This window comes from Malus sylvestris, chromosome 4 (genome assembly GCF_916048215.2).
Source record: "Malus sylvestris chromosome 4, drMalSylv7.2, whole genome shotgun sequence".
Lineage (NCBI taxonomy): Eukaryota > Viridiplantae > Streptophyta > Magnoliopsida > Rosales > Rosaceae > Malus > Malus sylvestris.
The window spans coordinates 28,817,602-28,842,176 of NC_062263.1; the positions used below are offsets into that span (position 1 = coordinate 28,817,602).

General features: G+C 38.4%; 3 protein-coding genes across 5 annotated transcripts; 1 reads left to right on the top strand and 2 right to left on the bottom strand.

Annotated features, from left to right (window-relative positions):
- Nucleotides 1-86: 86 nt before the first annotated feature.
- Nucleotides 87-20,127, bottom strand: LOC126618912 (serine/threonine-protein kinase EDR1-like). 3 transcript variants are annotated; one of them, XM_050287127.1, is made up of 13 exons: nucleotides 19,412-20,116; nucleotides 18,279-18,701; nucleotides 17,668-17,771; nucleotides 16,165-17,255; nucleotides 16,005-16,045; nucleotides 15,215-15,283; nucleotides 14,807-14,907; nucleotides 14,627-14,705; nucleotides 14,451-14,549; nucleotides 14,263-14,331; nucleotides 14,119-14,168; nucleotides 13,834-14,010; nucleotides 13,312-13,741 (listed from the first exon to the last, which is right to left on the bottom strand). In XM_050287127.1, exons 1-13 carry the CDS (start codon nucleotides 19,850-19,852, stop codon nucleotides 13,606-13,608), a joined length of 2,880 nt encoding a protein of 959 aa, XP_050143084.1. In that variant the 5' UTR covers nucleotides 19,853-20,116; the 3' UTR covers nucleotides 13,312-13,605. The 3 variants fall into 3 exon arrangements, with proteins under 3 accessions (XP_050143085.1, XP_050143086.1, XP_050143084.1); XM_050287128.1 differs by lacking the exons at nucleotides 13,312-13,741; nucleotides 13,834-14,010; nucleotides 14,119-14,168; ... (2 more) ...; nucleotides 14,627-14,705; nucleotides 14,807-14,907 and adding exons at nucleotides 87-243; nucleotides 372-470; nucleotides 548-626; nucleotides 728-828 and having other exon boundaries at nucleotides 15,197-15,283; nucleotides 19,412-20,127; XM_050287129.1 differs by lacking the exons at nucleotides 13,312-13,741; nucleotides 13,834-14,010; nucleotides 14,119-14,168; nucleotides 14,263-14,331 and adding an exon at nucleotides 87-243 and having other exon boundaries at nucleotides 19,412-20,121.
- LOC126618913 (uncharacterized) lies at nucleotides 12,108-12,950 on the top strand. Its single transcript, XM_050287130.1, has one exon. The coding sequence runs from the start codon at nucleotides 12,217-12,219 to the stop codon at nucleotides 12,721-12,723; it is 507 nt and encodes a 168-aa protein (XP_050143087.1). The 5' UTR covers nucleotides 12,108-12,216; the 3' UTR covers nucleotides 12,724-12,950.
- A 1,725-nt stretch (nucleotides 20,128-21,852) lies between the features above and the next one.
- On the bottom strand, nucleotides 21,853-24,202 carry LOC126620171 (uncharacterized). The gene is made up of 4 exons (XM_050288667.1): nucleotides 23,868-24,202; nucleotides 23,463-23,551; nucleotides 22,873-22,986; nucleotides 21,853-22,248 (listed from the first exon to the last, which is right to left on the bottom strand). Exons 1-4 carry the CDS (start codon nucleotides 24,049-24,051, stop codon nucleotides 22,042-22,044), a joined length of 594 nt encoding a protein of 197 aa, XP_050144624.1. The 5' UTR covers nucleotides 24,052-24,202; the 3' UTR covers nucleotides 21,853-22,041.
- Between the last annotated feature and the right edge of the window lie 373 nt (nucleotides 24,203-24,575).

A 24,575-nucleotide genomic window follows, 5' to 3' on the forward strand; every position in this document is an offset into this window, starting at 1 on the left:
AATAAATTGAAAAGAAACTACATATTCTTACTAAGGCTCAAGGTTTCGTTGCGGAGAACTTCAGGTGACATCCACTCAGGCTAGGACATTGATGGAAATTGGACAAAAGAGAAAAAAGTGTCATAGTTAGAGTCAAGATTTGCCGTCATATCAGCAATTATCGCAGATTCTCACCGTTCCAGCAGTTGATTTGGACGACAAGAAAGTGTTGTGTTTCAAGCGCGACAATCCAAAATCACCAACCTGCACAATTGAACTCCAGTCTCGTAAAATTATACCATAACCAACAACTAATCAAATGGAAATCAAATCGCATTATACACAAGAAACAAGAGAAACAAGAGAAACAACATTTAAAAGAAATTTGATACCTTCACATTCCAGTTCTTATCAACCAGCAGATTTGGAGACTTCAAATCCCGGTGGACAATCGTCGGTGTACTGGCATGCAAGCAATTCATACCCCTTGCCTGCAAAATAGATAGAGGTCTGAGAAAGTGGATATGGCTGTATCAAGCTCAAGAAGACAGGTAAGACTAACTCATACCACATCAAGAGCCATCTTTATTCTACGTTTCTCATCAATTTGACAATGAGGACGATGGATAATCCGATATAGACTTCCTCTGGGGAAATAAAGCACAAGTGGACCAATTACAATGGAAAGATGACAAATAAAATGTATACATGTCCAAAATCATTTGATAATCAAGGTGCAGAATTATACCTTGGAAGGAACTCTGTAATGATAGAGAGGTTTGGAGGACGTGTAACAGCCCCCATGAAAAGCACAACATTTGGATGACGCAATCTCCGCATTATTCGTACCTTACATTGCAAAGCAAAGATCAAAGAAACAGGTTCAGTGGTTTTGGATCAATATGATGTAACAGCCACGCAGCCAGGCATGTGATGATCCATAAATGACTGGTTTACAGTTTGGGGTTAAGGTCGAAACGTTCTACCATTGTCAACTATATGCATTTAAAACCAGCAGCTGAGAGGTTATAAGTTTGTTTCTTAAGGAAACACAATAATTATTCGGGTTGTAAGTTTATTTTCTTTTTCTTCCTTTCCTCAAAGTCTTGGAAACTAAAAAGTACAGCACTGTGCATACAAGGGACAAGAAAGTTACTTCTCTTTTGAACTCAACCAAAGCAGCACCCGAGAAGTCCTGATCTAGGAACTTCTTCACAGCAACTTCCTGTAAGTCAACAACAATTCACCAGCCAAACACCAGTTGGTTTTAATCCCCGTGAAATTAAATTAAAAACAGTTTCAAGCCTCTGGCAAAGAATTAAGAAGATGCATAGTTCCAGGCAGTAATGAAAAAAAGCAAAATCCGCCACGAAATAATGATAACGGAGAAACAATTATCACAAACTACAAATCTTAGCTAACTTCAAAGAAGAGCAAAATAGTCTTGAACATATGCAATGTCATTGTCAATCAAGTATCCCCAACCAAACACTTCCTAAACCTGCTTCCCAGTAAACAGAGAGCAATTTTGGCTCATTCTGTAGTTGGTCAGCAACTGGCAACGATAATTGATAGAAAAAAAAAATGTGACTTTTCAATGCTTTAAAAGCCACCGTACATTTGATGGTGCTAATTCACATGTGAATTTATCAGTTACTGGCATAAAAAAGAATGAACTAAAAAGAAGATAATGATAGGAAGATCAATTTTTAAACAAAATTTACAAATCAAATGATGTGTTATCAATAGTAAATAAACACGTTAATCAACACTTAAGTAGTAATTTAATCATCAACAACCACATCATTTTGTTTCTAAATTTGGTCTTCCTAGCATCAGCTAAATAAAACTTTTTTGCAAATGAGGTAGTTCTCAGAACCATATCCCCTCCGGACCCAATAAAACTAAGTCTGCTAAGTAAAGGATCCGGGCCGTTGAAATTTGATCCAACGGCTACAAACAGGGGGACCATCTAAAAGTTATAGTAATTGTAGCCGTTTGATCAAATTTCAACGGCTCAGATCCCTTACTCAGTAGGCTCAGTATATTTGGGTCCGAAGAGGATCCGGTTCCGTAGTTCTCCACCTTAGCCGTCTATTCCAACATCTTTGGCCTAATCTCATAAATGATGAAGTACAAGGACAAATTACATTTTGGGGTTTTTATATTAGCACTCCACATGTTGTTGAATAAATTCTACATATAAAAAAAAAATAATACTAAATAACTTGTAACTCTAATATTAAATTCTACATAAAAAAAATAGTACTAAATAACTTGTAACTCTAATATAAAATAATTATCCAAGCTCTTACGGCCATCTCCCATTTTCTATTGTAAACAAAACCTTAAAAACATATACACGTTGAAGATGGCATCTTGCATACCATATCAACGTATCAAGATGGAGCTCAAAAGGCTAAAATTTCATTCAAAAACCTTAAATTAGGATGCAGTTAGCATAGTTGACAGAGAAGCTTGTCAACAACTTCTGCGGACACACAATAATGTGGAGGTTTGGTTTATTTTTTGTTGCTGAAATCCTTGGGCTTTTGAGTTAATTTATGTCGATCATTGCCTAGGTACAATTGTGCTACTGAAGAGAGGTATTTTATTGGTACATATTTATGCCAAAGATTCTTTGTTTCTATTCTAACTTTGTTACAAGCAAACGTATAAATCTTTGTAATAGTGTGTGATACGGGTGCAGTTTGGGTTTGGGCCAACCTGATAGTTTGTATCATTTGAAGCCTGTAAAATACTTGAAAGAGACTTTTAGGGCATTAGGGGGGATGCATTGGTTAAACGGGGTTGTCTTATCAATTATTCCATGAGAAGAATTCGTTAACCAAATACAAGTAAATCAAAATAGCAGATAGCCTTTATTCATAATTTTTTTATTTTGACAAAGGTTGAGACAAGTAAAGCAACACAATTTAGTTACTCAACAAGTATGAAATCAGTAAATATTAGTTCTCATGGCCCTTGTATTTAAAGGCTGTCAATTTCACTTGTTGCCACCATTGCACCCAGACACCAGCTAAGTAGTTTTCAGCGGGATTAGCCAATGATTCATTCTTAGCCGCAAGAACAAGCGCATAGAGACTGCCTGATCGAAATACGGATTCACCCGAAACCAGTTTCTCAAATACTAACTTTTTTGTGGCATTCTTGTTGTACTCCGAAACACTCCACTTTCCGAGCTCTATCACAGATGGGTCGCTAATGTTTACAGGGTTCCAAGCGCCAGGAACAGCGGTGACAAGAGGAACAAGAAGAGCAAAGAATGCGACAAGGTAGTGAGGATGCATCGTGACCAATGAATTTTATGCAAGTGTATTGTCGTGCACATGAACTATATATAATGTTAGGGAGTTGCAATATTGATCAACAATTCAATGAGTTTTTGTAACAGCTTTCCGTTATGAAATTTGTTTGTAATTTACTGATTTGTAATTAGCATATGGCGGTTACCTTTGTAACTCATGTGTAAATTTTGTATTACTGCACATTGGCCAACATGATTCATTTGATTTCATCTACTTGAGACACATTACAAATATGATTCATTATGATTAAGAATTTATTTATTTTAGACTATGTTGGGAGCTTAAACGTATCCTAAATAGTCCGTTTCTGGTCTAGCCTTTATACTTGGAAGATACGCTAGATCCTTCCTTTCATTACTTGTCTGATTTCACTCCATAGCCCTTGCTTTCCTCGTTTCTCTTGTCGCACTGCTACGCCAACAGAAAAACGTTTCCAAAGTAATTAAATGACTATAAATACCATATGTGATAAAGGTCCGAGAATGGGGTACTATTTCATCTCCTTAATACGGGTACAGTACGACCATAGCGATCTCTTGTGAATATCGTTTTTCTTATTTGGGCTCATGCATATTTTTTTGTTATTACCTCTCTTTCATCTTCACCTCTCTCTTGTTTTGATATTCCATTGCAGCTCGTCTTGAGTTAGAAAATGCTCCATTGAAACACCCTTTGGCGTAAAGAAAGCACAGTAACTTCTCCTCTACCAGACACTTCCCTCCCTAATTATACGTCTAGAATAGTAGAACACGTGAACTTTATATGTATTATTGAAAAAAAAAATCAGAAAATAATGTGTAAACGTGTAATAATTGTACATCAGACTTTTAAAACATGCACTTCAACGAATCATTAAAATGTGTACACAAAATACAAGTATTTAAAAAAAAGCAACCTTAATGAAACACTCCTAGTACTGTTTACTTTTAACGTTAAAAACATTTTTACCTTGAAAAGTCACTCCTGGTACTATTCACTTACACATTTATTTTGTCGTTTTGATTAAAAACTAAAGTTTTTGAAGATTTTTCGTTAGTTTTCCCAAAAAAAAAAAACCCTAAGTACGTATAATCTCGCAAATTTACTACGGGATTATAAAGGAAAGAGGTAACGGTTGGGAATGGTGGCATTTTGGGTTAGTAGTAACAGGAAGAGATCCGGTCAAAGTCCAAGGATCAAATGATTCAGACCTTTGAAATTTGATCCAATGACTACAATTATTATAACTTTTAGAGAGACCCCTTGTTTGCAGCCATTTGATTAAATTTCAAGGGCCCGAATCACTTGATTCTTGGACTTTGATGGGAGAGATCCGGACAACCCTAAACCCCTTTTCCATAGCTACATGGCAGCTGTTTTACTATGCCCTTTTTATTATTACAAGCCTCAGTTCAAATTACCCTTTAAGAAATTGACAATAAAATAGAGGCTGGTACACTTTCAGTTGTATTATTGCTCATTCTTTTTGGATCTTTTGGCCGTTTAATGGGGGCAGTGGGGGACTTATTTTGTTGGTGATATTTTTAGAAACGCAATTGTCTATCTGACTAAAGCCATGGAGGAGGGCTGCTACCATTTCGTTGGTGAAATTTGAAAGATTGATTGACTGTTACTTTAATCGCTAGTTAGCTCCTAGCTGAACAATATTGTACCCAAGAAAATGTATAATTAGTACTCTAACGAAGACGATTCGTTTCTTTAATGGAGGACTATATATCAAATGATGCAATGATCTAGGGTTGCATGGGCGGTTGGACGTAGGATTTCTTGAATCATGTGTACGACCGCACCGGACGTATGTATCATCCTTCCTTGAGCAGGACCACGGGCTAGGTAGGCGCAAAAGAGCACCCGAGTACATATCTTTACTTACATGTTTGTTGTGTAATGATCGACATTCGGAACATAGAATTTCTCCCCTTGGACATGAACCGAAAACAAAAAATTGGTGGGCATTATCAGTAAACTTGTCGCGGTAACAAAACAGAAGAGAAGAAATATTGAACGCACAGACTCATTAATAATATATTATACTTGTGGAAACTAAATCCACTGATTCATAATATTGAACTGATCGATTCATCCATTAATATCTTCTATCTAGCTACTTCTACTTGCGCGTTTTATTTTGATGTTTGAATTCCTTCAACAATCCTCTGGAGCAAAAGATAGTTTCCTCGCACCAACATCGTAGAAGAACCTGCGGTTCATTTGTTGGTATGCTCCAAGGATGTTCCCTCCGACTTCTCTGCCTTCGTTGATCATCAAGCAGTACTCTCCAAGGTCATGGAATGCATGGAACGTCAAAGATTCGGTGAGCTGAAGATTTACCCCGCCATCAAAGTGAAAAGCCACGGACAGCCATCCTCGAACAGCCTTCTTGACCTCTCTGAGGTCATAGCAAAGGTCCATCTGGGACCTGCTCTTGTTGACCAAGGGATGCAGCTGCAGCTCCTCCTCAAAGTAGGCAATGATTGACTCTTTCACGATCTTATACTCAGGGCTAATGAACATAGTGTACAGCGACCCCGAATCTATGGCAACTCCCATGCCGGCATAACTGAACAACGCCGGGTCTATTGGAAGAACTGATCCAGCCACACTAATTCCTGTCATGTTGACGTAGTAAAAATCATTGTCGGACCCGAGGATGGGGATTGTTTGCACGTTGGCATGATGACGGAGCTCCGCATCGATGCCGAAATGCAGGGCGGCCTCATCTCCGTTTCTCCTCGGCAAGCAGTACGAGAACTTCATTTGTGTGATTGCACTGAGCTGCAGTGGAAAGCTGGAGGGGTGGATCCTTCCTATTCCGAGAACCCCGGCCATGATATTGGGGTGGTGGTCGTGGTCTGCAAAGTCCAGAATTTTGTTGAATAGGCCAAGGCCAAACGCAACCTCGATGGCTTCTTGATGTTCCGCTACAGCAGTGTTGAACGTGAAGAGGTCGATGCCGTAGTAGCCGCGGGTGTACTGAGCACCGGCGTATCCTATGTCATACTCACAATAGGCTCCCTCAGGTTGGAGCTCGATTGGGACACAGAGAGGGTGTTTGGAAGGCATAGGGCGAAAGGTGGAGGATTTTTTTGGATCGAAACCAGGTAGGTGATATTAAAGCATTGGACGCACTGAGTCGTCTGAACCCAAACAGGACCACTGCCCGTGTCTATAACCAAATTGGCCTTCACCGGTGGATTACCAAGGTAGACCTCCGCGTAGTAAAACCCGGAAAACTCTCTTTTCACGGTCAAGGTGAAGGGTTGGCATTGGAAAATAAGAAAGCTGAAAGTTAGAAGTATGAGAGTAGTGGATGTGGATGCCATGTTTCATGTTTGGTTGCTGCTTCTATAGCTACTCGTATATATACTAAAATTTTAAGGGATTTTGCTATAAAGCCCCCCAAATTTTATATCCAACCCAACTGAAGGTATTTTTTTTTTTAAAAAGGCCCCAGTTTGAAGGTTCTAGGGATTTTTGCTTAATATTTTCCCCAAGTATAAAGTTGCTGATCTTTTTATTTAATGATGATAGATATTTTGTCCATTTGTCCATTGATATTCTTCTAGCTAGTTAGCTATAAATGCATACCATATGGTATTCTATGTATATGCATGTATCCCATCTGCAAACTTATATATGCATATCCCTTATTTGGATGGTGGTTTGTATGTGGTTCGTCATGCATCCTCACTAAGTATTGCCTTTACTAGAAATATGAAATATCATCCATCTGTTTTGAATCTAGCTAGCTAATTAAAATGGCAAATGGCCATCAAAGTAATTTGGATTTGCACTCTTAATTATGTTGGTTAATTTCAACTTACTTGCAAATGGCCCTTTACTACAGTGGTGAAGATGAGTGTTGCTCTTGCGCCACGGTATGTGTTCTAACCCTGTCGATTTCTTAATCTAACATCTAGTATAACAAATCTATCGTTTGACCCAAAAATTATCAACTTACTCCTCTACCTAATTCAATATTTCATATAGAAGAAAGAGAAACAACACGGCATGTGGTAGTGGTATTCCACAATCCGACTGCATTGGGTTAATAAGGGTTTTTTTTCCTCTCTAATATGTATGATTATAGGCCATCCATTTTTTAAGATTACGTGCTTGGGTGGAACTGCATATATTTTGCATTAGCATGCATATATAGCGCTTTAGCTAGGATGTTTGCATAAGCATACATATACACATAAATACACAAGACCAAGTCATGTGGGTTAATTAAGTTGAAAAGAACCTCAGCCTAATGAAGTCTGCAAGTTCAAAGTTTGCTGGCTTTTGCCATTTTTACAACAGATGGATGATATTTCATATATCCAATAAAGGAATTACTTGGTGAAGAGGTAGCTAGAGTTTTCATCAAGTGCAAATGCACCTAGTCAAAGACGAATTGGCATGCAGGCAGCTGTAATATATTGTTAAAATGAACAGTTATATACATGTATTAATAAATGATAAACACATACTCTTTTTAGCTTCTTACACGTTATATTTAATCATGTTCATTGATTCCGTTTGATTTATCCAACCCGATGACTAAAAATAAAAACAAGTGTGAAATTCATCCCTCACTACTTAATGGGGTTAACTTGGTTAGGATCCATCCCCATGGCCAAAATAAAGAATCCATAGAGGATTGCATTGTGATGATAATTCCGTTCATACACACATGTAATAGCATTTGATCTTAGCTAGAGCATCAATGAATAAAATAATCATTAAAATTCACAAGATGGGACATATATAGGGTTCCATAGAGAAAGAGGAAAAACCGCAGATCGCAAACACCAAAATGCTACTTTTAATTAAAACTGAAGCCAACAAATCATCAACCTTAGCACATCCTTGGAGTTTGCATTACAATTTAAGCCAATAAATCTCCTAGCACATCCTTGGAAGTTTAAGGCTTGTGCCGGTTGAGGAGAGATTTTTCAGTGTGACCGTCACATGAGGTAGTATACCATGTGTTTTTATATAAATGGTGGATTAAGTGTGTTAAAAGGTTAATAACTTAAAAATTAAAATTTTCCACCATTTGCATAAAAACACGTGGTGTACCATCCGTGTTCCCGTCACAACAAAAAATTTCTCCCAGCTAAGAGCCGGTCAGCGAAAGCAAGAGGATGATGGTTAGCATCAGGTCAGGGAAAAGAGAGGAAGAAGACATCTTTGTTTTCTGTTGGTTTGGTTGTGAGCCAAGGATGAACATTCTTGTGCCCCTTACAAGAGAATATATACCAACAGACAATAACATGAAAACTCAACACTTTTATGGCAAAATTAAATAGAAAAATAGTTCATTGCACTCTTTGTCTTCCCACTTGTTCGGTATCCCATGCATGCTTGAGTCTCCCATACTTTGTGTTATTAGCAAGCCCCTAAGAGCAACTCCAGCCTTCGTTTTTGGACGGGGGACGGGCTGCAGGAAGGGGCCCGAGGGCCTGTTGATTCTTCTCCAGCCATGGAGGGTCCGAGTGAGAGTGGGAGCCCGAGCACAAAGGGGGTGGATAGTTGACAGGCCTGCAGCCCGCGGGCCAAGGCATTTTTTTATTGTTTTTTGTGTCAGCCCGAGGCCCTACAGCCCCATTTCCCTGTTTTTTTTTATTTTATATTATTTAAACAAACAAAAAAAACTACTATTTTATTACCTATTGCCAGGGGGAGGGCTCCAAGGGTGGAGATGCAAAAGGTAATTACTGTTCATTAATGGTAGTTACTATTCATTAAAGGCAGTTACTGTTCAATATGGTGGATTCAATAGTGGATTGCCAAGGGGATGGCTCCAAGGGTGGAGTTGCTCTAAGAAAGTGACTTGAAACAAATAATTCAGTTTCGGCTTTCTAAAATGGGACAAACCATACCATTAAACGGGTTGTTGGGTTATTATTATTACTAGATGTAGTATAGGAGGACACAATAGGTGAACAATATGGATAAGAATGAATTGTTTGAAACAGAAGCAATAATAGTGTGAATTTTATTACTATTGAGGAGAAATAAAAGGCTCGGCTGTTTAGGTGCGTAATGTACTTATTATATGCTTAATAGAAAATTTTAGGCTCTCATATTATGCTACTATATAATTATATCATACTAAGAAGGATATGGGGTTAATTACATGTAAACAAGGACGAGAAGAAGAAACAGGGTGCCATTTTTAATTTGAAATGACATTCGGATACTCATTTTTTTTAACACATTCACGTTAATGTATATATGCACAGATTACGTCATTTTTCACTGTTATCGATCATCCATAGAGTTTAAGGCTTAAATCATATATCTTAATAAGAGGGTTTGCTAGCCTAACAAGAGTTTGCTTGTACACACTAGAAGAGGGTTTAAAAGCTTATGCACACATTCCTTGACATGAATGGTTCTTTGCGCAATATGTACACATATATTTTTTATTACTGACCCTTCAATATACTGCACCTAAATTCATAACAATAGAATTCGAATTTAATCCCATAATTAATTCTATTTTCAGAAGCCATTCTCTTTTTAAACCAATTATTACACTTCAACAAGTAAGAACATCATTCTCCTGCGGAAAAAAAATGGCAAAAGAGAAAGGGGACCGGGAAGAGGAGATTAAGGATAGTCACTCCACTCCGTAGATAGTGAACACAAATTCTTATTTAATTTTAAATTCTTTTTGGATCGAAAACAAGAACTGCTGGTGGGGCTGTGCCCATTCTCCTTCCTCTCCCACTTTAAAACCTGAATAAGAAATCTTAGAATTCACCCTACATGTAAAAATGGGATTCGAGAGGCTTAGTGAGTAATTATTTCTGGGGCCATGAACACCTTGAAAAGGGAAAGAAAAAAATTAATCAAATGATTGTACAAAGAAAATAATTAATATATACGATGGAGAATGACCCAGTATGGGATGTAGGATGTAGCATAGGCACAGATCGAACAGGAATGGGGGTTGAATTTTGGGGCCATGAACACCATGAAAAGGGAAAGAAATAATTAATAGATACGCATGTGATAATTAGCTATAAGAAGGAGCAAGTAAAAGGGAGTGATTTAAAAAGGAGAAATTGTTAATTAACATAAAATCACTCTTAAAATTGAATTAATATATTAATCGTGTTCAACTCAGTATATAGACCATCTGATTCATCACAAATCCTTGATTAATGAAACCTTTATGAGATGATCGCTTGTGCACACATGACAATTGTTATAGACATGATGGATCTTTGACAAGATGGTTCTTACATTATTGGTCCCCTATTTTTCCCAATGAAATTAAGCACTGGTTTTTGGAGTTTTGGTACTGATAGCTACTTATGGAAGAGTTTGAGAGAGATGAGTTTTGAGGAAAGGAAAGAAAATGGGGGAGAAGTGAATGAGCTGATTTCGAGAGTGAAGATAGCGAGGAAGCGTAATGGTGAGTTTGCATGGGGAAGGGGCAGACAAGTGGACCATGAACATCATGGAATAGTTACAGGCTTACGACTGCATGCGTGACAACTATATTAACTCTACCTCCTCTTTTGGTTGTGAGATTGAAAAGCTCTTACCCAATACATTTTCTTTTAAGTAACAAAATAAATGTGTGCCATACAGATCTATATTGTATCCACCCATATCCATTATTGTGGAATTTTATTATGTTCAATCAAAGTTTAGAGGGAGGGAGTTTATAGACCATCTAGCCCAACTGATTTATGATGGATATGGACCATCTATCATTCTATCCCCACAATTTGGATCCGGATGGGATCCAAATCTTTAATCGAGTTCAACTCAGTTTATAGATCATTTGATTCATCATAAATTCTCGATTAATGAAACCTTTACAAGATAATCTCTTATGCACACACAACAATTGTTATAGACATGATGGATCTCTCACAAGATGGTTCTAAAATTATTGGTCCTCTATTTTTCCCAGTGAAATTAAGCACTGGTTTTTGGAGTTTTGGTACTAATAGCTACTTATGATCGATGGTCTAAACCCATTCTCCTCTACTTTTCTAGAGATTCTCTTATATTATTAATTCGTTACGTGTCAATCAGACTAAATTTATTTAAATATGTGATAAATATTTATTTGATGATGTATGTTACTGAAATTAAATTTTGGTTGCATAAAAAAAAAAGATTTCTCATTTTCTCTCTCTCATGCGTAGTCATTAGCAAGCATCTAAGAAAGTGAATAAAAATGTCTAGAGGATTAAATTGTTTTTCTAACTAAAATTGTTTTTCCAATTGAAGTGTTATTAGTGGAGAAGGATTTATAACTAGATTCTAATTAGAATTATTATTCCAAATTTCCAAGGCGATATTGCACTAGTTTCTTAAGAGGAGCAAACAATAAGTTGTATAACTTTTAAAAAGTTAGAGGAGTATAATACTGTGAGGGTAGAGTGTGCGAGATAAAAGAAAAGAGATAATAGTATAATATTTCCTATTCTCACACGTTTTTTTCAGTCTTAATACTAGAGACTTGGCGATATTATTCGTTGTGCTCATTATTGTTATAGTGAAAGATTATTGCTCTTACTATGTGGATGTAGTCACATAGCCAAACCACTTAAATTTTTTGTGTTATTTATCTTGATTATTTATTTTTGATTTCTGAATTTGTTTTTATTTTCTCATTCTTAAACGCAATATTCACATCTTTCTCCTAAGATATCTTAATTTTGATATGCTCTACTTTTCTCCAATCAACATTGGATTTCACCTAATGCTGTTTAAATAAGATAAGCTAATAGCATAATAACTTGTTTTTATTAATATAGTAAGACTCTGTAGCAACTAAATTAATTTATTAAACATAAAGTTAACATCCAAAGTCTTTCATGATCTTAAACAAGATTATACAAATCCAATCCATAAGAGCTAGTGTTTGCCATTGCCATTAAAACTACTTGTCATGGACTCAAAATTGATCACTCTCCGGCCATTCAAGCTATCCGATGCCGATGATCTCATGTCATACGCCGGAGATGATCAAGTGACGCGATCCCTCCGATGGAAGACTTTGACAACCAAAGACGAAGCGTTGACTTTCATCAAGGATGTGTGCATCCCCCACCCATGGCGCCGGTCAATATGCATCGACGACCGTTCGATCGGATTCGTAACCGTCTTTCCAGGATCAAGTGATGACAGGCATAAGGCAGATTTAGGGTATGCCATAGCTGCAAAGTATTGGGGCCAAGGGATAACCACCAAAGCAGTTGAGGTTGCCATCTCTCAAGTTTTCAAGGACTCCCCTAGTTTGGTCAGGTTGCAAGCTTTCGCTGACGTGGAGAACAAGGCATCTCAGAGGGTTTTGGAGAAAGCGGGGTTCCAGAAGGAGGGTGTGTTGAGGAGATATGGATATCTCAAGGGAAATATAAAAGATTTGGTAATTTATAGTTTGCTATCAACAGATTAACCCTACACGGGGATTTCTCTAAGTTGTATGCTTTACAAACCTTTTCAGTAACAAAAAATTTGCATGTAAGCTCGTGACTGGTTGTATCTTGGTTCTGATTTCTCTTTTTTATAGAACATTGGTGAGCCGAACCTTCTTCATGTAAAACTCGACCCTGAGTCGAATTGATCATGTCATGTGCAACATTTATCAATGATGGTTCGTTAATGTCCATTGATTTAGAAGAATCTTAACGAAACACTTCTGGTATTGTTCACTTTTTAACGTTCATGACATTTTTACCTTGAAAAGTCACTCCTAATACTATTCACTTACACCTTTATTTTGTCATTTTCATTAAAACTAAAGTTTTTGAGGACTTTTCGTTAGTTTTCCTTTGATTTAGAATCTTCCTCCTTCCCAACTATGAATAAGATCGAGAGGAGCCGGAAAGCCCCCAACCAGTAAGTCAATCACGCACTTTTACGCAGCTTCGGCAAATTCTTGAGCGTAACCGGATATCTCTCTCCACATGTATTGTATGACAAATTTTTTCAGGCATGACGAGAAAGATATAAATGAGTGAGTTTGATGGGAATAAAAAGGAGAGATTATAATACAAATTTTCGTATTAATTTAAATTTTTCGTAACCACAATTTTCTGCTTTTTCTTGGCGGAGGTATTAACACATAAATTACAACTCCAGCTTTCTTTGAAGACTAACTATTTCTATCAACACTCTACAAAAAAGGACCCCCTTCTGCAATGCAATACAATTATTGTACAATTCTTCTTCCTACATTCTCACTCTTTTCTTTTCTGTTTATCGTTCAAGATTTCGCAACTTCGAAAGTAAAGAACCGGAATGTCTTCTTGTTCACAAACGAGAGAACGAGGCTTCTTCAAGGTGTATAATTTACTGAGATTTCTTGTCGGAGAGGTGAGCTCGGGTGGTCCAGATTCGATGGAATGACAAGCCGCTGCAAGGGCTTGAGAGCTACCGTGAGCTCTGAGAATGAGGGGCGCAAGTTTGGTTCGCTACTCAAACAGAAAGAACCACCAATTAAACCAAATTCAACAGGTAATGACATTTCAAATATGCATATGTTTCAAAATTTCGTGCAACTTACGTCTGCCAACATTCCCAAATTATCCTTGCAACAAGGGGATCAAGTTCCTTGGGGATCTCAAGGCGACGATTCTGGAAACCCACTGCACCGACGACTTGCATTGGGTTCATGCCACTCCAAGGCAATTTTAGAGTTGCAAGCTCCCACAAAATGACTCCAAAGCTAAATACGTCGCACCTGTATATTTAACAAAATATATACATTATTGTCCTTTTTGATAATCGAGATATAAATAACCCAAAGCTGTAAGAAAAGAACCAGAAATATAATAGCAAGAGTACTAACTTTTCATTTGAGTTTTCGTTGCGGAGAACTTCAGGTGACATCCACTCAGGCTAGGACATTGATGGAAATTGGACAAAAGAGAAAAAAGTGTCATGGTTAGAGTCAAGATTTGCGGTCATATCAGCAATTATCGCAGATTCTCACCGTTCCAGCAGTTGATTTGGACGACAAGAAAGTGTTGTGTTTCAAGCGCGACAATCCAAAATCACCAACCTGCACAATTGAACTCCAGTCTCGTAAAATTATACCATAACCAACAACTAATCAAATGGAAATCAAATCGCATTATACACAAGAAACAAGAGAAACAACATTTAAAAGAAATTTGATACCTTCACATTCCAGTTCTTATCAACCAGCAGATTTGGAGACTTCAAATCCCGGTGGACAATCGTCGGTGTACTGGCATGCAAGCAATTCATACCCCTTGCCTGCAAAATAGATAGAGGTCTGAGAAAGTGGATATGGCTGTATCAAGCTCAAGAAGACAGGTAAGACTAACTCATACCACATCAAGAGCCATCTTTATTCTACGTTTCTCATCAATTTGACAATGAGGACGATGGATAATCCGATATAGACTTCCCCTGGGGAAATAAAGCACAAGTGGACCAATTACAATGGAAAGATGACAAATAAAATGTATACATGTCCAAAATCATTTGATAATCAAGGTGCAGAATTATACCTTGGAAGGAACTCTGTAATGATAGAGAGGTTTGGAGGACGTGTAACAGCCCCCATGAAAAGCACAACGTTTGGATGACGCAATCTCCGCATTATTCGTACCTTACATTGCAAAGCAAAGATCAAAGAAACAGGTTCAGTGGTTTTGGATCAATATGATATAACAGCCACGCAGCCAGGCATGCGATGATCCATAAATGACTGGTTTACAGTTTGGGGTTAAGGTCGAAACGTTCTACCATTGTCAACTATATGCATTTAAAACCAGCAGCTGAGAGGTTATAAGATTTTTTCTTAAGGAAACACAATAATTATTCGGGTTGTAAGTTTATTTTCTTTTTCTTCCTTTCCTCAAAGTCTTGGAAACTAAAAAGTACAGCACTGTGCATACAAGGGACAAGAAAGTTACTTCTCTTTTGAACTCAGCCAAAGCAGCACCCGAGAAGTCCTGATCTAGGAACTTCTTCACAGCAACTTCCTGTAAGTCAACAACAATTCACCAGCCAAACACCAGTTGGTTTTAATCCCCGTGAAATTAAATTAAAAACAGTATCAAGCCTCTGGCAAAGAATTAAGAAGATGCATAGTTCTAGGCAGTAATGAAAAAAAGCAAAATTCGCCACGAAATAATGATAACGGAGAAACAATTATCACAAACTACAAATCTTAGCTAACTTCAAAGAAGAGCAAAATAGTCTTGAACATATGCAATGTCATTGTCAATCAAGTATCCCCAACCAAACACTTCCTAAACCTGCTTCCCAGTAAACAGAGAAGCAATTTTGGCTCATTCTATAGTTGGTCAGCAACTGGCAACAATAATTGATAGAAAAAAAAAATGTGACTTTTCAATGCTTTAAAAGCCACCGTACATTTGATGGTGCTAATTTACATGTGAATTTATCAGTTACTGGCATAAAAAAGAATGAACTAACTACAAACAATTTAGCATTGCCATTCACCTAAGCAAATCGGCAAAAAACTTAAGTTGAAAAGAAAAAAATACTCAAAATGTGAAATGCCCAAGGAGAATAACGGAAGGAAAAAAAAAAAGGGCCTGACTTCTGAGATAGGAAAGAATGAGAATACTTGATAGAGGCATCCATGAAATAAATATATGAATGAAAATCAAATAAAACATAACAATAGCTGCAGCATATGACGTAAGGAAGAGAATATCGTGTTTATATAAAACTCACCGTGCCATGCCAATCAGCATGGTATACCTCTCCATATGAACCTAATCAAGAACAAGAAGAAGAATTAGACAGCGCAGGAAAAATCAGTTTTTTCTTTATGAAGAATGAACATTGGCTGTTTGCCAAAATATGACAACTTTGATCAGGTATGGAACATTACCTAGTCCAATCCTTTCTCCAATAACCAGGTCTTCCCATGGAATTTCACATTCACCTACGTCGACATCCTCAAATGATGAGCTAGAATGATATTCAACCCTGCTTGAAATGGAATCAAATGACGAGTTACAACTTTCTGGATCCTTCAGTTTCAAATTGGATTCCATAAATCTGTCATGCGTGAACTTTCTAGGATCATGGGAACCAATTTCATTGTTCTGATATGTAGCATCTACTGTGTTGTTCTGTAAATAGTTCGGAGCCCTGGGTTGTTCCCCCTTAAAACTTTTGGCATCGCCATCTCTATCAAACATATTTGAACGACCAGTTGATCCGAAACCACCAGGATTGATCTGTTCAGCAACAATAGAGCTGGTCGAAGCTGAAGATGATGAATTGTAACCATTAGGCTCACGATTTATTTTTGGGAAGATGCCATCATACTCCTTTCTTTTAGGGACTTCATTGAAAGCATATTTATTTTTCCACATCAATGATGCAGGAGGTCGACCAGAAGCAAGATTATTTTGTTTTTTCTGAAGCTCTTCAACTTTATTCTCCACCGGTTTGTTATACATAGAAGCTTTCCCGGGTCCTTTTATTTGGAATGGGTTAAGATCAGCAAAAAGGTTCTTTGGGTCCTCAGAGTTGTTTTGAGTATATGGAACTACATTTACATTCATCCTCATACCACCATCACCTGCATGAGCCCCACGATTCCCTCTGTTGTACTTTGAATTTTCGAAGGCTGATGAGGAAAGCTGATCTAACTGAGTTGTTCTATTCGGTATTCCAGAAGAACCAACTCCACTGTCACTACTTGCACCTGAGAATGTTGGAAATGATTCTCCTTTCCCTGAACTTGGTCTTCTCTCCAGACCTGAACTACTTTCAAGTGCAGAGTTTTGGCTGCTTCCCTCTCCATGTAATGGCTTTGGTCCTGGGTAAGCGATATCTGTGTCGACATAAGAATGTAAAGTAGGAAGTTTGTTCAAGTTTGGATTATATGGCTTAAAGGTAGTGTCCTTTGAACTTTGGATGTCAGTTGGCACGAGTGTTCCAGGATCAGCCATCAGATCCACCAAAAACTCCCTGAAGACAAACTATAAATTAAATCTATGTAGAAAGGTAAACAGATCAAGTTGAGAAGTTGTAAAAATTCAAAGAAGACTGCTGCTCAACTTTAAGGACAAAAGAAATCTAATGCTATACTACACTCTAAATACATAGATGACAAAATCTCCTATGCTACTGCACATTATGAAGCTATTATGTGGCTAGAAGTTGTCATTAATCAGTCAAAACTTATAAGGTTTTAGAGATTGGTAAAAGTTTTGGAATAAAATCGAACTCACAGTGCAGAATAATAATTTTTTTGTAGAATATTTTTTATTTTTTTTTTGCATGTACACCCCAGAATAATATAAAAGTGAAAACCCAACACATTATACAAAAAGTATCAACGATTTAACCGCAAAAACCTGCAAAAAGCATAAGCCACTACCTGTCATCCTCCAACTTTATTACATTAACTGCACCGTCCTCAGCACCAGTGTAATGAACTCCCTTAAGCAGTCTACAGGGCATCTCGATATTGTCAGCTAGTACCTACATCCGAGGATACAGATAAATATACAAGATGTAGCCTCAACTTTTATTACTATTTACTAGAAATTTGTAATGGTAAGATCATTAATTAAGCCCGATACAGTTTCTCCTTATATTTAAATGCAAAAAATAATTGCTTAATGTCATAACGAAGAGAAATACTGATAAAAGCAAAAAAACTTGTGTTATGTCAGCAAACCAAAAAGCTTCCAGTGGTCACTAACAATTTAAATTAGAAGACCCATTCATAGCATGGCTAATGTATTAAATCCAAAACACAAAATTTTAAGAGAAGTTGGTTACATACATCTGAGGTGAGATGAATATTCAAATTACAGAAGCTATACTTATATATTTTCTGGAAGGACAAAACAAACATCACTCTTTTAATATGAAGAGTACTGAAAATAACAAAGCCTCCATAATATAGAACACAGCTAGCTATACCAATCGCAGAAATAGTATTGCCTAAAAGTCCTAATAACTGATGATAATCCGAAAGCTAACCTTGAAAAGCAAAGCCCGATGTCGGGAGAGACCAATAGTAATGGATCCAATAGGCAGTACACTAGTTTGCATTGATGTCCTCAATTCTGTGCTTCTTTCCATCCATCTCGCTAATACAACATTTGCATCCTTTACAGGCCCACCCATACGTTCGCTAACGAGTTCAGCAAGCCTCTGAACTAAAACACCAACATTGGTGACAGGACAATCTAAAGCAATACACTGTGCAATTTGCACCAACTCTTCCAAGACAGGATCAACTTTTCGATTTACTACTGAAACTTCAAATCCAGAACTCCCAAGGTTTGCTTCAAGATTTGTGAGAGATGGCATTTTTCCTTGAATTGCTGAATCTGGGGAAAGTCCATATACATCATAAAATCCATCAACCACTTTCTCCTCATAGTCTAGCGCATTGAACTCCTGGTATGAACAAAAGAATCCAATCCAAATCAAGGTGAGTAAAAAAGTAAAGTAACGTCTCTTGATAGTAGTATATACAAGCAAAAAAAATAAAGAAGGTGTGTATTTGTTCTAATTCAATATATGAAGGTTCATGAAAGATACTACATAACATTTTTTCCCTGATCGACAAAATCTACTCCCAACCACTAATGGAGGATTTTCCTATTTGACACTGAATAAGTGAGAACGCAAGAGTAGGCTAAAAAAACTGAGCTCAGCTACACTTCCGCGACACCTTAAACTACTCTGCATTCCAACTTGTATCCAAATTTTAGCAGTGAGTGTATTCCAAAGTTTTAAACTTATCAAAAGAAAATTCACAGGTCATTTCGAAAACTATTAAAACTCCAGAAATTATAGACCATATGTTCATACAGCGGGGAATTCACTACTACGCTACTAGCAGGATTCTGATAGTTCTCAAAAGACCAGATCTTTCCCTTACTTAAAAATGAACTAAGCAAATTCCGTACAATCAACCTTACTACGACAACAGTCAAACTTAATTAACAGTAAAATCTTTGCTAATCCCAAATCAAACGCATGTTTTAACACAATCAACAATCAATTCATGCTCCTACACTACAATTACTACCAATTTAAGCTCATACACCAAAATTGACTACAAAAATGACTGAATTCGAACATAAAAACTTCACCAAACTCACCCAATAGTGCCGCGACAAAGTCTCCGCCGCCGCCTCGACCTTATCTCTCGAAGACTCGATCCGATTGCGGCCCAAGCTCAGCAGCATCGCCGCCCGGATCTGATCCTTCTCCGGATCATCCCGATAGTCCGAATTCGAAGCGCTGATCGCTAAAGCAAGCTGGACTTGAAACTCCTCTTCCGACATCATATAGTCCGGTCGGTTCACAGTCATCGTCGACTCCACAGAGCCACCTCCCCCAGCCGGCAAGGTCCCCACCGGCGTCGGCGAAGACGACGAAGGACTCGCCGGAGCGTTCCCTGACGTCTGATCGGACACCGTATGGTGATCGGAACCGAGCGAGGGCGAGGCCACGGTGGATGGGGAAGCCGCCGCGGCCTCGTTCGATCGGGTCGGGTCGTGGTTGCTTCCTATGTGAAGCTTCTTGAAAATGTGCTTCATCGCCTTATCTCGCTTCCGCTCTCTTCTTTCTTTCTCTACTTTCTCCGCCAGCTTGAAAATTTCTGGGAATTCCTCTCACTTTCTCGGTCGATTTTTTCCGTCGGGTTTTCCGGTGGAAGGCGGGCGTTCTCAGCGGAGGGAAAACTTAGCGCTGTGGGTATATTGCGTTGGCCGGTTACCTAGCGGACGCGGTCTTTGTGGAAATTACCGGATTGACCCGCGGGGATTGGTAAACGATTCAATGTGAGTTGGGCACGGTGACGGCGGTGGCATTTCTGTCAAATGACTTATGATCTACGCGGCGTTGACGTCCACGTCACAGAGACGGAGAGAGGTGCTTTATGAGTATTTTATTTAGAAAAGAGTAATTTTTTTTTTTTGGTATTATCGAACGATAGATTTTATTAGATTAATAACTGATGAAATTTTGAACTCACGCCGTCGTGCAAAAGTCCAACACATTCCTACTACTGTAGTAAGAGGTAAATGGTCACTTGCAAAAAAGAGTAATGTTAGAGATATCATATATTTAATTAATAATTTATTTTGTAATAACTACGTCACATTTTTTCATACCATATTTGGGATTTAGATCCTCTCCATATCCCCTCATTGGGATCTGGGATCAATAAATAGTAACTGTTCATCAAAGATCATGTGATCACAATTGAATGCTTTTTATATTTTTTAAAGTAAAGTAGCCTCGTTTTGCTTGAAAAATAAAATAAAATATAAATTTTGTGGCCACATGATTTTTGATGAATTGTTACTATGCATTGATCTCCGGGATCCCAAGTGAAGGGATCCGGACAGGATTTAAATCCTCATATTTGTACCATTTCAATAAAACTCACGTGTGTTCGTGGGGTAGGTACAAATATGATATAAAAATATTATAAGTGCAATTTAGTACAAATTTGGTCTTTTTAACGAATGAGGATCCTCTCCGGATTCTCTTTATGAGAATCTTGAGGATGCTCCAATCACGTATGTTCATCGTATATCATGCAGTCAGATATTATTGTAAATTTTTTATTTAAAATTAAATATAAACAGTACTTGACAAAAAATGATCGCACAATGGGTGCCCGTGGCGGAGATGGTCCTCTCAAATTTGTTTAAGTTATCAGTGAGATGAGTGAGTGAGAGAGAAGGAGAGGAGAGAGGACAGGGACAGAGAAATATAAGAGAGAGGAAGCTGAGGGATGACTAATTTTTTATTTTTTGGATAAGGATGATTCTAATGTTAAAACTATAAATCCTCACTTTTTCTGTTTTGAGGAAGCAAGTGGCGTCGTTGCATGGAGTGAACGTGCAGACGACGTGCTCTCCGCCGTTGTATCCGCCGATCTGGTCGAGGCTTCCATCAAGGAGGACGGAGCCACCAAAGGAGTTTGAACTTACATCGTCATGCAAGGCTCAACATATTTCTACTAATGTGGTAAGTGTTGAGTGCCGTGCAGTCTACTTTGAGGACGGTGTCGCTGGGGCCGTGGTCAGTGCGGTCGGACATGATGACTTTGTTGGTACGTAGGAGTTGCATGTGCATGGCGGAGATGCCGACGGAGGAGTGGAGGTGCCATTGGAGAAGGAGGGTGGTTATCTTTGAGAGGGCTGGTGAAGTTTGCATCTAAAACGGTGGATGCATTCAAAGAGTTGGAAGTGGAGCTCAAGAAGTATGATTACTTACTAGCTATAGGCACCAAACTTTCCAAGCTCAAATTGCGCGCTCTCTCATATTTTCCCTGTCATCGGAGAAAAACTTGTGTCCGATTGGTTCGTTTACGGCTTCAAAGTGAACCGGATGGGACAACGGATAGAGAGACGATAGAAAAGGCAAACAAATTGGCTCTCTTTCTTGTATGTGTGACCGCACAACCACGTGGTCTGACAAACAAACTCTAAAATTTGCATCGACAAAGTGATTCTCAAACTAGTGCTCTTCTTCGGATTATCGGGTTTAACATATCAATCAATATATAATAACCAAGAACAACTCCTAAATTAATTGGTAATTCCAATATAATTACGTAGTTGCGCTACAAGTTCTCAGAGAGAGTAGAGAGTAAACAGGCGAAAATTCAACTAACCAACCCGCTATCGACATGATCAAACAAAATAGCATTTAAGAAACTTCTACTTGATGGAGAGATGCAAAAGTTCTAGTGAAACATAATTTGGGGTTCAGCCTAATTCCTTTTACCCCGATTACGTCTTGGTCCAACTACTTCCCATCCATCTTCTGCTTTAGCTGCTGGCTTGGGAGTTGGTTTACTGCTCGTCGCGTCTGCTGGATTCAAATTTGGCTGGGACTCTGGTGTGTCCACCATCATGCTAGATGAACCATCATTTTCCTCGTCGTCATTGTCGTCGTCGTCATCATCATCTTCATTGTCCTGAGATGAGTAAGGAAGCAAACAAAAAGAACTGTAAGCAAATAATCCTACATGTGACTTTCGAGCATGTATATGACCAGGAAAGGCTCTCCAGCGTGGATTGTTTCCATGATTCCAATGTCCGAAAGGAGTAATCCCAAATAGAATAGAGCTCCACAAGTTGAACATCCGAAGAAAATGCATACGCAAAACAGTGGTGTGATTTGAATTCTTTACAAGAATAATTGACAACTTAAAATTCATCATCAAGTATGTTCAATACGAGATGATACATCATAACATCGTGCTACCTTCACACAAGTTGCAAAATAACAATTCCAATTAGAGGCCCTCTGTTGTTAAAGACGAAGGGGTAGCACGAGAGAGTAATACTCGTGGATGGGAGGCTCCTCATCTCTTATCAGGAGCCGGGATCATCAACTTATAAGCACAATTTCCAGCATCATTCTTGATACTTACATGATTCGCCAACATCCATTTCAGATCAAATTAACAACAATTAAAGTTTTCTTCAAATAGACTCATGAATAATTGACTACTTATAACACTCTGGTGGTAATAATATGTGCATTATGTTACCAAATCACGCAGTCTCTTTTCCCAAGGGCGTTGATTAAAACTCACTTGTCTAACATGAGGAACGGCAACTCTTCGATGATTGCCTTCTCTCAGACTTTCAACGGAATTGAAATTGCCAGTCAAACAGTCTTCATACATAAACATTAACTTTTCAGCCACCTGTATAAGTCCAAAGAACAAGAAAAGGATTACAAACATCATCAAGACAGAAAACCAATACTGATAAACAGCATCTGAGATATCCAAAGCTAGCCGAATTCCAGCCAAAATATGCAGGAATATCCATAAACGATAAGGTAATCAAAGGAAAACTGCAGGATTCCGCTAAACTAAGTTGGCTAGGGGAATGTGCTGCCCCTGTCCACCCGGGTTCGAATCACCATCCATCCCCGTAGGTATATAGTTCAATTAAAATTACGGCAATGGGCTACCCTCTGCACCTAAGTTCGAATCCCCTCATCATAGTGTAAAAAAGGTCGTACCAGTGCACAAGGCTCCCGCTTTACGCAGGGACTGGAGAGGTGAATGTTGGCTAGCCTTACCCCATTTATGGAGAGGCTGCTCCCATCGCTCGAATCAAAAAACAAAATCCAAGGAAAATTGAAGGGTACTTATCAATTGAAGAGCATATATACCTCCTCAATGCTGCCATCCTCTGTCATTGTATTGAGAGAAATCATAGCTTCATTGAGAATATCTTCCAAATCATCAATGTACAGAATCTCTGAGCATAATCAATCAACACATACACAAAAGCACTATCAGAAACAAAAAATGGATTCTTTAAAGAAATCAGAATGAACCCAGTGACATTTAAGGCTTGTCTGGCAATGCTTCTTTAAAAAGCACTTCTGCTCATACATGCTTCTATTAAAAGCACATAAATTTTTTCAATAAAAATGAAGTGCATTTTTTAACCCAGAAGTACACTTTTTTTCTGCCAAGCATGGTTAAAAGCACTTTCGGTGATCTGAAAGCGCTTATTTTGAAGGCACTCCCAAAGATACCCGGAAGTGAGGTGAGTGAGTTGATTTGAGTACCTGCAGACTGAGTGAACCACGAGAAGGCATCGGCGGCGAGTTGCTCGGCTTTTTGGCGCGAGCCACGGCCGCCCCACTCGTTGTCGACGGCCAACTGGAGCGCCGACCACCGGGACAGAACCAGACCGATGCCTTCTCTGAATATCGCCTCCGCATCTGCCGACAGCTTTCTCTCAGCTTCCATCTTTCAGCCTATCTCCGCCTCTCTATCAGAGAATCTAGAGAGAGAATCTAGAGAGAGATTGAAACCCTAGAGAGAACAGAATTCGATTGTCAGCTGAAATGCTCAGTTGGTTCACAGCAAAAGGAAGTGGGCTCTGACTGAATGAATGGGAGCGACCGGAGAAGGAAGAAGAAAGGGCGGAGGTTAGATTAATATGGGCCTGGGCCTGTTATTGGAACTATGTTTAATAATAGTGGGCCGATGGGTTTAATTTTATGGGCTTGTTTGATGTACCCATGTCCGGTGAGCCCAGAGTCTAATTTCAAGTTATGTTGAAGATAAAAGTGAATTTTTTTTTTTTAACGAGGGGATTAGAATGAAATAAGACATTGAAACTTATTTGTTCTAATCCTACTATAAGACTCAAGTCATTCTCACGAAAAGGCAAGCCTCTTATATCTGAAATTTGGATTCCCTTTGGACTTTAGTGTTTGGAGTCTAAAGATCAGAAAATCTGGACTATTAGTTTGTACGAAGGACCGTTA

What these genes read in the sequence shown, in the direction of transcription:
- LOC126618913 (XM_050287130.1), top strand. Translation starts at nt 12,217, where the DNA reads ATGGACTCAAAATTGATCACTCTCCGGCCATTCAAGCTATCCGATGCC.
- LOC126618912 (XM_050287127.1), bottom strand. Translation starts at nt 19,852, where the DNA reads ATGAAGCACATTTTCAAGAAGCTTCACATAGGAAGCAACCACGACCCG. An exon ending in ATCGGGCTTTGCTTTTCAAG is followed by an intron (nt 17,772 to 18,278) that starts GTTAGCTTTCGG and finishes CCTCGGATGTAG; the next exon opens with GTACTAGCTGACAATATCGA. An exon ending in CCAAATCAACTGCTGGAACG is followed by an intron (nt 14,169 to 14,262) that starts GTGAGAATCTGC and finishes TCAATGTCCTAG; the next exon opens with CCTGAGTGGATGTCACCTGA.
- LOC126620171 (XM_050288667.1), bottom strand. Translation starts at nt 24,051, where the DNA reads ATGGAAGCTGAGAGAAAGCTGTCGGCAGATGCGGAGGCGATATTCAGA. An exon ending in GTGGTTCACTCAGTCTGCAG is followed by an intron (nt 23,552 to 23,867) that starts GTACTCAAATCA and finishes GATTATGCTCAG; the next exon opens with AGATTCTGTACATTGATGAT. An exon ending in CCGTTCCTCATGTTAGACAA is followed by an intron (nt 22,249 to 22,872) that starts GTGAGTTTTAAT and finishes TACTCATCTCAG; the next exon opens with GACAATGAAGATGATGATGA.